The sequence below is a fragment of the Festucalex cinctus genome, chromosome 2 (genome assembly GCF_051991245.1).
Source record: "Festucalex cinctus isolate MCC-2025b chromosome 2, RoL_Fcin_1.0, whole genome shotgun sequence".
Lineage (NCBI taxonomy): Eukaryota > Metazoa > Chordata > Actinopteri > Syngnathiformes > Syngnathidae > Festucalex > Festucalex cinctus.
In genome coordinates, this window is record NC_135412.1 from 2,831,155 (window position 1) to 2,848,768 (window position 17,614).

General features: G+C 40.1%; 1 protein-coding gene across 16 annotated transcripts; it reads left to right on the plus strand.

Annotated features, from left to right (window-relative positions):
* On the plus strand, nt 1–16,915 carry tpd52l2b (tpd52 like 2b). Of its 16 annotated transcripts, none has more exons than XM_077512152.1 (10): nt 1–290; nt 596–817; nt 2,495–2,640; nt 4,152–4,300; nt 6,430–6,477; nt 12,152–12,253; nt 13,394–13,420; nt 13,559–13,603; nt 14,211–14,259; nt 15,775–16,915. In XM_077512152.1, exons 2-10 carry the CDS (start codon nt 793–795, stop codon nt 15,850–15,852), a joined length of 669 nt encoding a protein of 222 aa, XP_077368278.1. In that variant the 5' UTR covers nt 1–290; nt 596–792; the 3' UTR covers nt 15,853–16,915. The 16 variants fall into 16 exon arrangements, with proteins under 16 accessions (XP_077368278.1, XP_077368277.1, XP_077368279.1 ...); XM_077512151.1 differs by having other exon boundaries at nt 1–268; XM_077512153.1 differs by having other exon boundaries at nt 1–268; nt 13,562–13,603.
* Nucleotides 16,916–17,614: the final 699 nt, after the last annotated feature.

A 17,614-nucleotide genomic window follows, 5' to 3' on the forward strand; every position in this document is an offset into this window, starting at 1 on the left:
GGATAACAACATGGCATCCATATGTCATGTGACCAGCAGTTGACCAATCACAGAGTAGTTGCTCTGAAACCGAGTTGGCCAAACTCTCTCTAGCTACGGCTCTGTGCTTGACTGATTTGGATTCAGACTCAACTGCGATTGACCAACATTGTCCCTCATTTATGTCATATAGGAAGCCTCCCACAAGAACGATGCTGCATTCGAGGATGGTCGGAAGTCGGAAATATCCGAGTTGAAACTTCCCAGTTCCGACCTCAAAGCGTTCAAGGTGAAAGTAAACAACCAAAATGGTGGATATTGATAAATTGTTTTTTATTTTGGTCCTCAAAACTCAATTTGACTTACCTTTTTGCAATTTTTCTTCATTTATTGTTTTAATCTTATTTCATAAGCATTCCATTCGGTTAAGTAGTTTACCGTATAATTTCATGCAGGGATATAGCGGCAATACTATCACGTAGGTTGAGTTATGTGAAGTTATGTCGAATATTTATGAATGAAGAAAGCTAAGTTTATTGATTTTTTTTTTTTTTTTCCCAAAGCGTTTGACTCTCTTGAACATAATTTTCCGATAAACACAATTTCCACATTCCAGTCCGGTAGGAGGCGATGATGCACACGAATCCTCGTTGCCAACCGCCATTGAAATCAAAGAAAAAGAAGCCGTTTTCCTGTCACTCGGGTGAGCTCATTTCAAGTCAATTCGAGCAGCGGGTCCGCTACATGCCGAGCGGACGACGTTCTGTGCAGGTTAGTCAACAACGACTTGAAGAGCCCAATTAAGTGGACGCCATGGATCCTGTCGGCCAAGGTAACGGTAAATGTTCCCTGGTGTGCAAAAGTGGCTAGCGTGTAGCTTCCGTTAGCGCCGCACGATCTGCATAAATGTCCATTTAAATCTGAAATATATATAGTACAACGTGTATATAATAGTTTGTTGCGTGTGAACGCGTAGAGATGTGTCATTGTAGTTGCTTGAAAGACCGGACAAGACAGAACAGGCTCGCTGCTACATCATCATGCTACATGCAATGCTGCTTAAAAAAAAAAAAAAAAAAGTTCGTGTTCAATAAAGTGTACGTGCTCGGCACATTTGATGACATTTACATCACATTGGAACATCTCGTATTTAAATTATGTCCCGTAGTGAAATGAAGGGTGCTTAGGTGACATTTGAAAAGCAAAGTTGTGGCGAGGCCGTCTTGTTGTTGACAGCTGACACGGAACGCCACGTTGACGTCACATCCGGCGCATTCCATCAGGACCAACTTGTCAGAGCTAGAACTGACTTCAAAGCCATCTGTCAGTGACCACTCCACTTAAATGACAAAATTCAGTCACATACAGCATTTTTCCGTGATTTATTTATTTATTTATTTTTAACCAACGTAGCTGTATTACTTTGTGCATTTGCTCCTGTTGGCATGTTAAGGACTAACGACACATTGAAAGTGACAATTTTTTATTTTTTTTTATTGAACATATAAACAAGCAATACAGCAGAAAAAAACGGTAATCAAAGAAAAGAAAAGAAAACCCCAATAAAAAAAATCAATCAATCATAATTTACATGTTCAAAGGGGAGTAGGAAGAAGTTAGAAACTTATCTAGTCCTACCCCTTTTACTTTATATATTTAGATTTATTTCATAACTAATACAATACTAATTTAATATTTAAAAAAAATATAAAAATAAAATGTATAAACCTGGTTATATATACAAGTGCACTTAAACATGTTTACATTTGCCAAAAACATATATACATGAATTTCCTAAACATATACCATAATACCAATCTAAATCATATACACATACTCACATATACAATTTTCATACTCTGGTCTGACATAAGTAATTTTTTTTTTAACTTTACTTTTAAACGTTTTTTTAAACTCCAAAGTGAGTCACATTTTTTCAGATCAATTCCCAAATTATTCCACAAATTAACACCTTTTACACATACACACCTCTGCTTAATATTTGTTCTTGTTTTAGGTTTTTTGTCGACACTTGTACCCCTTATATCATAAAGTCTGTGTCTAATTTCAAACAACTTCTGAGTACTGTGGCAGAGTAAATTATTAAAAACTTTATACATTATTTGTGCTATTTTAAACTCAACCAAGTCACGAAATTTCATTGCATTTAATTTAATAAATAGTGGATGTGTTGGTTCTGTATATTTTGATCGATGAAGTTGCCATTTAACTTTTTAAGATATACTGATAACCTTGGGAGCTCCCTGAACATTTTGTTCGAAATTTAAAAGGATGTCTATTGTCTAATATAAAAAACTACATTTTGAAAAGTTGTTCAATGAACATGTTTTTAGACATCACAACAAAGAAAAAAAAAAAAGAATATCAGCTCCAAATATCAGTAATCAGCATTGGTATTATCGGCCGAGAAAAAACCCATTTTGGTCTATCTGTACAATGAACGAGTGTATGTTTTCATGTTTAACGTTTGCCTTCACCGTCTCTTGCGGTACAGACGTCAACCTGAACTCCCCCAACAGGGGCGTGCCCGTCGACCTGGCTGATTTTCCTGCCGAAGGCACTCTGGGGAACTCGGGTAGCCAACTCCCACCAGGCCTGACCGAGGAGGAAGCCGAGGAGCTTCGCATTGAGCTCTCCAAGGTATCAATTAAACTTGTCTGTCATGCACCATTTTGTCACTTTCGGCTCTTTTATTGTGTTCTGTCATTTTGTGCACTCTCTTTTGTCCCATTACATAACTTGCAAGGCTCACAATATAGTTTTTTTGTTTGTTTGTTTGTTTTGTTTTTTTCTTGAGGAGCAGTTTTGCAATAATCCATTTGAGGAGCAACTTTCAAATTTTAAGGATTTTTTTTTATTTTTTTATTTTTTATTTTTTTACAGGCTAATCCTAGGGACCGGTTTTATTAAACAAAAAAAGTATGGCAATATATATATATTTTTTTTTTCATTTTTTTACATCATAAATGTTTTTTTTATTAAATTGACATCGTGAATGGCAGCAAACCGTGTTTTCTTGTCTAGAAATATTTCCAGTGGGGCAGTTTCAAACATGCACTGACTGGTTCTCACGTCCGCCTCCCAGCGCAAAGGACGTGAGATCGAGTCCGGGCTCCGGCCTTCCTGGGTGGAGTTTGCACGTTCTCCCCGTGCCTGCGTGGGTTTTCTCCGGTTTCCTCCCACATGTGGCCAACTACCGACGTAGTTGCTTCGCGAGCTGCTCGGCTCCATCTTGTCTTTAGTTGTTCCGGTTTATGGGCTGTCGCATGACTGTCCCAATTATTGCTATTAGTTTTTAAAATAGTTATTAAGTAAATAGTTACATTCACTCTTTGACTGCCAACGACGATTAATAATGATTAGTAAAATTCCGATGAATGGAATGCGATCTTGCATTTACTAGCAACGTTGTATATGTAGTAAAGGCAAACAATATTCTTTTTGCCTTGAAAGATGAGTTAAAATGCTCGAAAGTGCCTGGCACTGTGGATTTTTTGTTTTGTTTTTATAACGTGTGGCAGTCAGAGTTTTAAGTTGAAAACCAAACATATTTATCTTTTTTTTTTTTTTTTTAAATGGTGGTATTTAAAGTGTCACCTTTTCTATTTTTAGACACCACGGGATACCTTATTACCGCCCAACCCTAGTATTGATATCGCCTCCTGGCGAAGTGGGCGTGGTCAGTCAATTGGTACAGCAGCGAAGTGACAGAGAAAGTTGAACAAGTGGCACAATAGTATATGAAACTGTTAAGGCCTCTGATAGGCCCTCTCTTGGTATAATAGGGTGTGTACCCTATTACGACCACAGCGATACACAGAATCGTCTGCGGCCACAGGTTGGTCATCTCATGCATGGTTGACAGATTGAATGATTCTAGTCCCTGTTGACTGCAGTGTCATCCTTCAGTGGGGATGCGCTTCGAACTACTGAAGGAAGTTAGTGCTAAGAAAACAATACATTTTTGGGTGCAAGACAATTTTTATTGAAATTATTTTGATCCATGAGCCAGCTCTACTTTGTCTTTTTGTGGTGTCTCATTGTTTTGTAATTTTGTGTCATTTCTCCTTTCTCACGGGGCTTCCTGGTGCCACTAAGCCGCAGCAACTGATCTTGTTTTTTTCATGTGTCCTGCACGTGCTGCTTTTCAGGTGGAAGAGGAGATCAACACCTTACGTCAGGTTCTGTCCGCCAAGGAGAGACATGCCGCGGAGCTCAAGAGGAAACTGGGCCTCAGCCCTCTGAATGAGCTGAAGCAGAATCTCACCAAGAGCTGGCAGGATGTGCAGACCACAAACGCGTACGTATTCACGTACACTTTGACAATACAAGGCCCGTTCACAGGACGCGAATAGTGAGAACGAGTTCGGGTTTCGGCCTTCCTGGGTGGAGTTTGCATGTTGTCCCCGTGCCCGCGTGGGTCTTCTCCGGGTACTCCGGTCTCCTCCCACATTCCGAAGACATGCATGGCAGGTTCATTGAACGCTCCGAATTGTCCCGTCGGTGTGCTTGTGAGTGTGGATGGTTGTTCGTCTCTGTGTGCCCTTGCGATTGGCTGGCAACCAGTTCAGGGTGTACCCCGCCTACTGCTTGGGATAGGCTCCAGCACCCCCGCAGCCCTTGTGAGGACGAAGCACTCACGAAAATGGATGGATGGATGAGTCACCAATAAAAACAAAAAGAGGAACTTTACAAAATGCGAGCTGGAGACGCTGGTAATCGTACTTGAGGCCTAAAAAAATGCTGATACATCTAACTTGAAATGTTTGGGAACTCCTTAAAGGGAGAGTTTGGATTTTTTGACATGAATCTCTATTTCATCCTCACCTCCAGTGTGTGCGATCAGCACTGACTTACCCTTGACAGCGTTCTGTGACACGAGTTCTGGTCCAGTGTTGGACGAGAAGAAAATAGTCCGGCGAGTTGGATGGGGCCATTTAAATAAAGAGTTTTTCTTCTAAAAACAATTTGTGTTCGAAAGAGTGATACATTTGCACACAAAAATCCCTCCTAAAAAAGGAAAGACGCCATTACCCCCGGGCAATACTTTTCTGTTCATTCGTATCACTGTGCGTCTCCTTGTCGGCAGCTGATCCGCACTCCTTCCGCCTTCGAAAAGTCAAACAACTTGTAGATTCTTTTGAACACAAATTGCGCGTTCGCAACCCAGACTGGAGCCAAACTGATGTGCAAAATCACGTCCACTGGTGCATAAAGGGCAGTCTGGAGAGCTTCTGAAGTATGACGAGGTACAAGAGCACCGTCGTCTGCATACTGCAGTTCGAGGACCCTCGTCCTGTGCAGCGTCGCGCTCGCTTGCAGTCTCCTTACGTTGAAGAGGTTCCCGTCAGGCCTGTAGGCAACTGACACCCGACTGCTGTCCTGATTTTCCTGATGGAGAAGCTTGGGCTTTTGTCGACAGAAAGTCACGTAGCCAACTAGTCTGCTAGTTTTTCTTGCTTGTTCAATAAAAGGCAACTGAAAATCTCGGTGGGACCACATTGTAGGCCAGGGCAACAAAAATGCCTGTTAAAACTCAACATTTCAAGACAAAGAGGCCAAGTTTAACCAAATGGACACAATCATGATTATGTCCTTGGTCCAGTCTGTGTTTTTAACTCAATCACTCCCAGACATTTTCACTGAAGCAACTACTGGATTTTGACAGATTTTGCAAAGTCCACAGAATAATCTGTTCTATTACTTTTATAAACATGGACCTACAAAAAGAAAGATTAGTTTCTTCTTTCATCAGGAAACGGAAAGTACATTTGTATCTGTTTGTGTTTTGCACCAATTAGCATTAGAATATAGCAACATTTTATCATTATTCACAAACCTGTTAATCACTGGCAAAAGGCATTTCAACGTAGCCCTGGCTGATCTCTTATACTCTGTTGCGACCTGCTGGCCGTTTTTTTTTTGTAATAACTACCATTTGCTTTACGTGACCTCTTCATGTGAGAAGCTGTATCAAAGCCTTCTGTATGCTCTAGCATTAAACAAAAACATATAAATACGTTTTTGGGAGTGAAGGACAGTGTTAAAAAAAACATATTTATACGTTTTTGGGTTTCTGGGCAGCCACAGGCTCCTCCAGTGTTTATGACCTGTTTGATCTTGGAGTCGAGCAAAATGAACTCCTTTGTACTCCGATTCGCACATCTGTACACACGACAGCTATGCAATTTGATCGTTTTGATATTCTTTGAAACTATTCGAATACTACAACTCCTTCACAAAAAAAACATAAAGCTAAAACATCCTTCACCGCCACACTACACAATAACTTCCGTTGTTTTGAGTCAATTCTGCGCTTGTAATTTTTGGTCATAAAATTCAAATATTGTGTAAAAAAACAAACAAAAAATTATGCGAGAGCATTACAAGCTTCATTGCTGCTTATTGATCCTGCTGTTGTGTCTTCAGATATGTGTCTGCCTCGGCTACTTTGGATGACATTGCCCACTCTGAAGCGTGAGTTGATCCATTTTTACTGTTTCTCTATCTGGCCTGACTTGAGCGACCTTTTGGCTTCTTTGCTGGGGCTTCTTGTTTTTGGTGGCCCAGTCCTGTGTCGTCTTTTGCTGAATCTGATCTCCTCGTGGTTCACGGTCACATACGAATCAAGATCGTGGTGGCAATATTGTTGCATTGTGACAGAGGCATGGACACGCTTGCTTTCATGTGGGTGTTCCTCAGGAAACATGGACAAGGAGTGTGACATGTGACCCCAAAATTGAACTTGTACAAAACCGGTTAACTTCTTCACTCCCAGACATTTTCACTGAAGCAACCCCCCTTCGCTGCCATCTTTTTTTTCTGGATTTTGACAGATTTTGCAAGGCCCACAGATTATTGTGTTCTATTGCTATAAAAAAAACAAAAAAAACATGGAATCTACCAAAAGAAAGATTAGTCTCTTCTTTCAACAGGAATTAAAAAAAAAAAAAAAGTATACAGGACTGTCTCAGAAAATTAGAATATTGTGATAAAGTCCATTATTTTCTGAAATGTAATTAAATAAGCAAAAATGTCATACATTCTGGATACATTACAAATCAACTGCAATATTACAAGCCTTTTATTATTTTTAATATTGCTGATTATGGCTTACATCTTAAGAAAACTCAAATATCCTATCTCAAAATAGAAGAATATTTCCTTAGACCAAGTAAAAAAAAAGAAGCCATAATCAGCAATATTAAAATAATAAAAGGCTTGCAATATTTCAGTTGATTTTAGGGATGCACGATAATATCGGTGGCCGATAATTATCGGCTCTTATCGACCTATTTGACATCAAACATATAAAACAGATAATAGAGAAATCTGCCGATAATTATCGGCAATTTGATTTCATACAGATAAACCAGATAATCAAGAAATCCAGTAATAATTATAGACATGCCACGTTGGCCCATCTGTTGTGGTTGTGGCTCATATCAATAAAATTCTGCTTCATGGTGCTTTTACATACATTGAAACATTGTGCAAAGTTTACACAATGTTTCAGTGTATTTGTTAGACTTATAGTAGGACTCGAAAATATATTTGTATTCAAGTTAATTTTGCAAACAATTATCGGCTTACGTATCTGTTATCGACATCGGCACCTCTAAATTATTGGTTTATCGGTATCGGTTGAAAATAGCATTATCATGCATCCCGAGTTGATTTGTAATGAACCCAGAATGTATGACAATTTTGCTTATTTAATTGCAATCAGAAAATAAAGGACGTTATCACAATATTCTAATTTTCTGAGACAGTCCTGTTTTTGTATCTCTTTCTATTTTGCAGCAATTAACATTAGAATGTAGCTAAGTTTCATCATTATTATTCCCAAATCTGTTTAAAACACTGTGGAGTAAAGCCTTTTTGCAACATGGCCCTGGTTGATCTCTTATACTCTGATGCCACCTGCTCGCCAGTTTTTGTAGTAACTACCATTGCTTTAAGCTTTCTCTTCAGTTGCATCAAAACCTTCTGTATGCTCTAACATTTAAAAAAAAAAAAAAAAAAAAAAAAAGTTTCTGGGACCATGCTAATATTTAAAAGAACATATTTATATGTTTTTGGGAGCAAATGAGTTAAAAATTATATATGCTATGCTTTAAATCAAACGTTCCTGCTGTGTGCTATGAATCGAGTTTATTTGCAGGAGATTGTTGAATGTTGTGTTATACTCCAGTCCATTGTTTCATATTGGAATGGTTGGAACACGGACACCAAACACACGGAGCACTCAAGTACAAATTATTTTCACATGAATTATTTTTGCACTTGAACAGTACACTACCTTCTTGCACAGAGTTAAAAAGTGGTACAAATGATCCATTATATGTAGAAAATAACCCCTGCATGGTGGACACTGGTCATCATGCGCAGTCGGTGCGTTCGAGGGACATAAGGACCATAAGTCATATCTCAATATCAGGCGTGAAAATTCCTCAGCTTTCGGCGAAAACTGTCGTCTTGAAACCGAAACACATCACATACGCATACGGGATTCGTGCAGATCCGATGAGAATTATTTATTTATACAATATTAATGTAATACCTTGATTTTTTTTTTTTTTTTTAACTCCATCTTCTCTGGCTCATGTTTTTAAATTCATGATGTTTTTTTATTTGTCAGATTTTATTTAATGAAAAATGACTTAGTGTATGTTCTTTTTAAAAATTATTATATTATTGTTAAATGAATTAACATTTATTACCACAAACAACGGAACAAAAGTAACGAAAATCGATACTGTTCGGAACCGGTATCGATACTCCGGTACTGACAATTGGAACTGAAGCACTTGAAGGCAGCGCATGCTGTTTTTTTCAACATTCATCCATAGTCCAATAAATGTATTAACTCATTCATTCCCCTCCACGAGTTAACTCGGGTGTTTAACTCATTCACTCCCAGCCATTTTCATGTTCTATTGCTATAAAAAAAATGTCTCTTCTTTCATCAGGAAAAAAAAACAAAAACAAAAAAAAAACGGTATATTTATCTGTTTTTATGTTTTGTAGCATTTAGCATTAGAATTAGCTAAGTTTCATGATTATTCACAAACCTGTTGAAAATACTGGGAAAAAAGAGCTTGTTGCAACATGGACCTGGTTGATCTCTTATACTTTGCTGCCACCTGCTGGCCGTTTATTTATTTATTTGTTTTTGTAATAACTACCATCGCTTTAAGCAACCACTTCAGGTCAGAAACTGCATAAAAGCCTTCATGCAAAAACTCTAGCAAACAAAAACGTATAAATACGTTTTTGGGAGTGAATGAGTTAATATATGTGTCCTGCCCTCATACCCGATTTTAACTCGGCTTTTGCGTGTTTTTTGTGGGTTTTTTTTTAATGCACTGGATGTAGGAGAACTTCATGCAAGTCCCCAGCAAGTATTATAGTCATATAGTAGGTGGGGAACTCAAACTTTAGATCTCTCTTCATGTCCCAGGTCTTGAGATGAAACATACATCACTCATATAGGGACGGCACAACCCCTATCAGGGGGTTCGATACCGCATATTCCCAAAGAACCCGCCATAGAACTCCGCGAAGGACATGCCTTCTCAAAGTGCACAAAATACACGAGACTTGTTCGGTGGGCTTCCAGGTCCTCTTGAGGACCCTGCCAAGGGTGTAGAGCTGGCGACTGTTCCACGGCCAGGACAAAAACTGCTCCTCCTGAGTCTGAGATCCGAATTCCCGGCGGTCCCTCCTCTCCAGCACCTCTGAATGGACCTTACCTGTAGTTGGAATGCATCCTCTGGTCCCTCTTCTTAAAAAGGAGCACCACCTAAGTCTGCCAATCTCGATGCACCGTCCCCCGTCGTCTACGCGAGATGATATAGTCGTGTCGACCAAGACAGTCCGACAACATCCAGACTCCGCATCAGATCTCATCCACCTCGGGACTTTGCCACAAATGGGATTTTTAACCACAAGTCATGCCTAATCCGGGGATTACGGCAACAGCTCCTTTACATTGTCCACTGGGACACAACGTCCGCCACCTTCCCTGGGGCTCGGGCAAAGTTTTGCCGCAGGCGGGCGTAACGGTTGACTCTGCTAGACGTTCCCATTAGACCCACACAATAAATTTGGGTGCACCAGGTCAGACTGGCATCTCATCCTCCTGGAAAATGACACTGGAGACGATGCATGTTTCGTTCTGTGATATCTGACTGCAGCGTTTGATGCAGCGGACCACAATATTCTGTTGGCTCGTTTACAGCACCAGGTGGGCATGAAGTGCTCTTGAGTGGTTTAGATCCTATTTGGCCGACACAATGTTGCGTGTTAGCCTTGGGTGCTCCGAGTCCCGCACGGTCATGTGGCGTATTACGCTAACTTTGCGCTTTATATAAAAGCGCACGGTGATATTGCCGTATGCTTGTTAAAACAAATGGGTTGCAGCAGCAAAGCAGTGACTTCAGTTCTACTTGATTCAACGATTTATTAACGTCCTCATCTTCTGTATCCGAATTGAACAGTTGAGCAATTTCTCCTTGACTTGACTTGACTTGAAACATAACAGGTTCCCGCTCGTCATTATCGGAGCCGGTCTCGTTGCCGTGCGGCTGTTTAGCAACGATGCCGGCTTTCGCGAGCCCAAGGCGTCCGCGATCCGTTCACAAACGCTGGCGTACGAGCCCGAATCTGCCTCCCAGTATGGTGAAGGCGCGTTCGCAGTCTCTGATTGGAATGTCCACTAGTTGGAGTTCCTTTGTTCGTCCTCCCAGAATGATGGCAAACTCCTCCCAGGATGACACCGCATGAATATGATGGCAAAGAAAAACAAAAATTGTTAAAAACAAAAATTGTTGATAAAAAGGGAAGGGCACTTTTGGAAATATTTTTGGATATATTAAGTTGTTAAAATGTGTTTGATAGATTTATTGTTCCATAAGGTGGCTTCATATTTCTTTTGGCTGGACGGTAGGTTTATTTCATGTCTTAAATTTATGTTTCTGAAATACTTCACAATGTGCACATATTCTGTTTAATTGTGTTGGTGTCTTTTTAAAGGTTAAATATTTATATTTCAAATTGAATTATCAGCCTTTTTTTCCTGATCCTTATTTTGAATAAAAAAAAAAAAAAAACAATTATAACTCTCAATAACGACTAATAAATATTTAACCTGATACATTTTTCAGTCATATCGCCCAGCCCTTTGTTGCGGTCCATTTAAATAATTGATTCAATATATAAAAATATAGAAGACATTTTTGTTGTTGTTTTTTTTTTTCAACACATTTGTAGATACTGTAAAAATTTGTGGTGTTTTAAGATTAATGTTTACAAGCAACAAATGTCACTATAAGTTTTGAATATTGAAATTAATCGTATCGAATCGAAAATCGTATCGTTCCCAAACTTAATCGAACCGCATCGAACCGTTCTGTTCTGAAAGATAATCGTTTTTCAATCGAATCGCAACCTGTGTATCGAGATACATATCGAATCGGCCTCATGTCAGAGATTCCCACCCCTAATGAAGACTGTATAAAATATGAAAACCTACATTTATCGCAATCGGCGTTGGCCATACAAAGCATGAAATTATCGGAATTTGTCATATCGGTGCATCACTACCGCTCATGCATGGAGCTCGGTTTCGCCTCCCATTGTGAGAATGCTACTTTGATGAACTTAATTTTATTGTGCGTTAGAAACTATATTGGAGAGGTACAATTTGCAAAGTAACGTTCATATTGCCTAAATAAATAGAAAATACCTTTTTTGTCATTTTGGCCAATATGGCTAACAAAACTGTTGTCAGAGCTCGGTGGCCATCCCAAAGTCCGACCTGTCTTCAGGATTGATAATATGCTAAACGTCACCTCAGCTGAGGATGCTTGTTGCATGAAGCTGGCTAACAAATCATCGATGGCGTTGGGTGGAAGGTTAACTCATTCACTGCCGTTGACGGAAAAAGACGTCAATGTCAAAAAAATTTTGCTGGCCTGGCAGTGAATGTGTTAAAACTGTTTAATAAAGACTGTCAGTATTGTGTTGAGAAGGCGTGAAGCGATATCCTGTGTGGTATTCATGCTCACATAGACTTGGTGTCAAGAATCCCAAATAAGAAAGAAAGTTGCAAAAGTAGGCGTTCCAACGTTTTCTTGCCCTTTTGCAGATACAAGAAGACTCAGGAGACTCTCTCCCAGGCCGGACAGAAGACCAGTGCGGCACTCACCACCATGAGCTCGGCCATTAGCAGGAAGTTGGGCGACATGAGGTATGGACAAGCTCACCTGCAGTATTTCAACTCTCGTGTGGTCATGAACGCTTTGGATCATGTATGCGCAACATTTTTGAGGATCGTACCATTTGGGTTCTGTCCACTGTTCTGATTGATCATACTTTTTTATCTATAGATATATTTCACTCGAAAACAAATCTAAATCTTCTGATTGTTAAGAAGTCTTGCATTGTATTTTCCCAAATTAAAGCTTAAACTCCGTAAAAATGTTTACCTTTCATCCTTGTAGTGCATTGCTCAGCGATCTTTCTCAAATTTGTTACACTTTGGACACTTTTGTAGCTAAAATGTACATGTTTAAAACACACGGCAATGAAATTGTCTCATTGTGGATAGGAAAAGTCTTTAAACACATTTTAAAGAGGAACTAAACCACACATTGGGAAGAATGTGCGCCTTTGCACAATGTTATCTCATCGTATTTTGTTCCCACAAGATTTGTGTGTGGATATTCGTTATTTGAAGGAAAAAATACTCCCGAAGTTGATGCTAACTTCCCGTTAGCATTTGCTAAATTCCTGTTAGCGCTAGGCTAGCAATGTTTTCAAAACAAAGCATGTTTTGTATTTAAATATACAGTCGATGTCATTCTTAACGTTGTGTGTTTAGTTTAACGGTTAAATCCAACTGCGGTGTCATGAAACAACAGAATAGCATACGCTACACACTTGCTAGTTGCTAATGCTATGAAGTAAAGCAAAGTGGTACATTCAGGGTACTTAAAGGGGGATATAATCGGCCACTTGGCTGATGTTTGAAGGCCAATAATCGGCCGATTAATCGGCCGGGCCCTAATTTTGAGTCTATGGTACGATAATCCTGTATTTCCCACCTGGCAACGCTGACACAAACACACCACCCAAAAACAATCCCAAGATTTTAATTTAGTAGTAGTGCTACTCATAATAGCGAATAATAATAGATACTACAAAACGGTGTTCAACTTACATTTGCTTTATTTTGGGACAAACAAACGATCAAAAACAATCAACTGGGAACCAGTTTGGATCGTGACTCTTCATAACTCTTTGCCTTCCGTCAACTCCTGTTGTGGCTTGTGGTGAACTAATGCTTCAGCCTCACATTCACTCTTGTGCTTCCCTTCATGCTCTGCAGAGTGCTTCCTTTCTCCAATTCTTTTAGGTAAGACGGCGCGCTATTTCCCTCCCCGCCACTTGGTGCGCTCTAGCACGTATGCGTGTGCAAATGCGCGCGCGCGTGGCCGCTTTTGTATTGTAACACGTGCGTTTTTCTGTGTCTCCTCTTTTAATGCTTACAAAGTAGCCACTATTCCATTCGCCACTCCATAAGTATGCCAGCGATGAGGTAATGTAATGTTCATCATGAAAGCATATTGTCGACAATGTCGGAATGTCATCGTTTTTGTCACTATTGCTGTGTTCCACACTGGATGCAGGAACATTTTGAGGAAAGGAAAATGGCTGACATGGCCAGATAAACTGCTAATTGATACGTCTACGACAGCCTGACCAATATAAGGTTTTTGAGTCCGATACTGATATTGGGAGCTACAAAAAAAAGAAAAGTCCAATATGTTGACTGATAAATGCTATATCAACAGATATATCCAATAATATCATTTTTTTATACCACCCCAATTTTGATTCAAAACAAAGCAGAAAAGGACTAAATTAAAATAAGGGACTCAAATGACTAATACCGGAAACATAAGGATGACATAATGTCGGATGTGGGAATTAACAGTTGGCTGAATATTTCCTCTTCTGCTCAGCATTTGAAAGAAAATGTCCTACTTTTGGTGGAATGCAGCAAAAGTTTCAAGATTAGAAATTGACAAAGTTAGGACTGCATGGAAACACATTGTTAGAATTCTTTGAAGCTTATTTTTTTATGATGATATTGCAGCAGCAGATCTCACTTCTGAATTATTGACGTGGTGCTTGTGCCGCAGGAACTCGGCCACCTTCAAGTCGTTTGAGGACAAAATGGGCAACCTGAAGGTGAGCAACGTCGTTGACGCTTATTTCAATGTCGATGAAGCCATTTGTGGAGAAATTGCATGTGGATGATGAAATGTTGAATGGAAAAATATAGAAATGTGGAATCCTCTTAAATGAGGTGGAGAATGCTGTTGAAAGATATGAAATGATGTCAAACAATATTGAACTCTAAAATGGAAATCCCAACGAGTTACGGCCGTCAACGGGAATTTGTCATTTCATTCTCGGGGCATTTTTAGAGGGAAATTGGGAATCTTTTTTTCTTTCTTTTTCTCTTTCTTTTTCTCTTTCTCTCTCTGTCTCTCTTTCTTTTTCTCTCTTTTCTCTTCTTTCTCTTTTTACTTTCTCTCGTTCTCTTTTTCTCTTTCTTTCTCTCTTTCTTTTTCTCTTTCTTTTTTCCCCCCTTTTTTATAGGACTTTCATTGTCTGTAGAAATGATCCATCCAAAGTCATGCGTAAGCTGAAAAATAGTTCCTTTATTACTGTGATTAAAAAAAAAAAAAAAACAATCTCAATTCTCACTGTTCAGTAAATATTTGTTCATACACATACATTTTCTAAGTTTATAAAAAAAAACTTTCTGATCAAACCACACCCACTTCTGCCTTAGGCCACGCCCACTTCCAGTTTAGGCCATGCCCCATCCGAATACAGATAATGTAGATGGTTGAACAGATACAGATAGTGTTGTAGTCGCTCATCCCTACCGCTAATATTATCTCTCTATTGGGACGTCCCACCAGTTGTTAGCAAGCAAGATGTCACCCAACAACTTCCAAAAACCATCAGAACTGTTGTGATCGAGTCAATGCCCTGAGAGAGGCGGGACTTTGACCTAATGACTTCATTGGTCTTTGACATGGAGACGCTGATGAAAAATTAATCCATTTTGGGGTGGAAAAAAATGCCTGTTTAACTCATTAGCTCCCAAAAACGTATAAATACGTCATATTTTAAAGGTTTTAAGTGTCCCAAAGACGTATTTATACGTTTTTTGTTGGGGTTTTTTAAATGCCAGAGCATAGAGAAGGCTTTCATGCAGTCGCTCTGCTGCAGAAAATGGTCGAGTGGCAGCAGAGTATAAGAGATCAACCAGGCCATATTAAAACAAGCTGATTTCCCCACAGTTCTAAGCAGAATTGTGAATAATGATGAAACTTAGCTATGTTCTATTGCAAATTGCTGCATAGTGGAAACAGATTGGAATATACATTTTTTTCCTGGTAAAAGAAGAGACTCTAATCTCTCTTTTGGTCGGTTCCATATTTTTATAGCAATCGAACATAATATTTCACGGGCTTTGCAAAGTCAGTCAAAATCCAGGAAAAGACTTCAGTGAAAATGGTTGGGAGTGAATGAGTTAATACTCAAAAATGATCATGAAAAACATTCCAATCAGCTGGTTAATGGTTTAAAAAAAAAAAAAAAAAAAAAAAAAAAAAAAGTTCCTACCTTCTCTGAAAAGTTGAAGGACATTGACGCCAACCTTGACATGCAATTTCCTTTCATGTCCAGTACAAGGTCGTGGGCCCCCGAGGGGACGAGAGCCCTGCTGATTCCGCCACCCCCACTCAGGAGAACCCGCCTTTCTGAACACCTCCATCCCACCTGGGAACTTGGCAGCACCTCATTTTTGCAGCGCCGCTGACGGCCTCCGCCAAAACCACAAACCGTTTTTCGCGCCCTTTCGCCTGCACCTCCGCCATCCGGCCCGAGCCGCCTTTCGACCTTTAACCCGATTCTCTCCGCCCCCTGTCCATTGTCGTCGGTGTGAACGCATGCGGGACACGTAGCCTGGTTGGTGCGGGTCTCCCTCTCAGCAACAAGAGCTCTCGGGTGAACACTTTTGTATAATAAACACTTTTTCACTGCTTCGCATCATCATGTTTTTACAACAAGACGGCCGCCGGCGTTCTGCATGGAGGAAACGAAGGTGAAAAGTAGCAAATGACACACACACACAATCGTGTGTGTGTGTGTGTGTGTGACTTGCTGGTTTGTACGTTTCCTTCTGGGCTTATCTCGCACTCCTCTCCTGCCAATAACTTTTGCCTTTTAGCTTCAATGTTTATCCATGCGCCGCCATGTTGGACGGGTGCACTGATTAGTTTAGCTTAGCTACTAACCTAAGTTGTGCACAACTAGCCATTTTGCTAATTGAAATTGTTAAAAAATAAAAAAGATAACACACCAACGCAATCTGTGACACTGTAATTGCTTGTGCACGTGACCAATGATTGCAGCTGCTCGGACGTTGACTTGAGTAACTTGTTACACATGCTGTCGGCAACGTAAGACATTCATAACGTGGAAAACTGCCATAAGAAACATGAAAGGCCAGAAAATGTCAAGCCAACATTAGAAGTTTTCATTTACTTGTCAGCTGTTGTCTCACATTTTTTTTCCCCCCCTTTGGTTGAAATTGCCAACGCAGGCAACTTTTCTTGCCTGCGACTTGTTTCCTTCAATACACACTTGATGAGAAAGAAGTGCAGAACTGTGCGTACCTTTTGTGTGTCGTCAAGAGTGCAAACTTTATGCTGGACTTGGATTACATACTTTTTATTGTGGCATTGGATCATATTAGAAAGATTTTCCAGAATGAGTTTTGGTTTCGTTGTGTATGAGTTATCAATAAAGCATTCCTTTAAAAGAATGTGTGGGTTGTCTAATTCAAATCTACTCCACTACTACTGTTAAGGTTTTATGAAATGTAATTTTGATTCAGATTTACAAATGTTTACGGTGACCAAGCCATTCACAAGTGTAATATCGGCGTCAACCGCTAGATGGCAGCACTACCACTCACCTGTAACCTATTATTAAAACATACATTTTCTTGACCGCTTATTCCTCACAAGGGTCGCGGGGGGTGCTGGCGCCTATCTCAGCTGGCTCTGGGCAGTAGGCGGGCGACACCCTGGACTGGTTGCCAACCAATCGGAGGCCACACAGAGACGAACAACCATCCACACTCACAAGTACACCTCGTGACAATTCAGAGCATCCAATGAACCTGCCATGCATGTCTTTGGAATGTGGGAGGAGACCGGAGTACCCGGAGAAGACCCACGCGGGCACGGGGAGAACATGCAAACTCCACCCAGGAAGGTCCGAGCCTGGACTCGAACCGGAGACCTCAGAACTGGGAGGCGGACGTGCTAACCACTGTGTAACAGAGAAAGTAGGAATGGAGAGGAATTTTTGTTTTAAGGTTATAGATTTTTTTTTTGTTACAGATATGTATGTATGTTTACGTGTGTCCGTTGAGTGTGCAACTGGAGAGCGTCGCTTGGTCTTAATCTGTCGTTGCCTCATATGGTTTGTGCATGTGCGTGCGTGCTCGTGTTTGTGT

Bases quoted from the DNA above. Each gene is read 5' to 3' on its own strand.
- tpd52l2b (XM_077512152.1), top strand. From the start codon at position 793: ATGGATCCTGTCGGCCAAGGTAACG. The intron at 818-2,494 runs GTAAATGTTCCC...CTTGCGGTACAG, and splicing joins TCCTGTCGGCCAAGGTAACG to ACGTCAACCTGAACTCCCCC. The intron at 4,301-6,429 runs GTACGTATTCAC...TTGTGTCTTCAG, and splicing joins GATGTGCAGACCACAAACGC to ATATGTGTCTGCCTCGGCTA.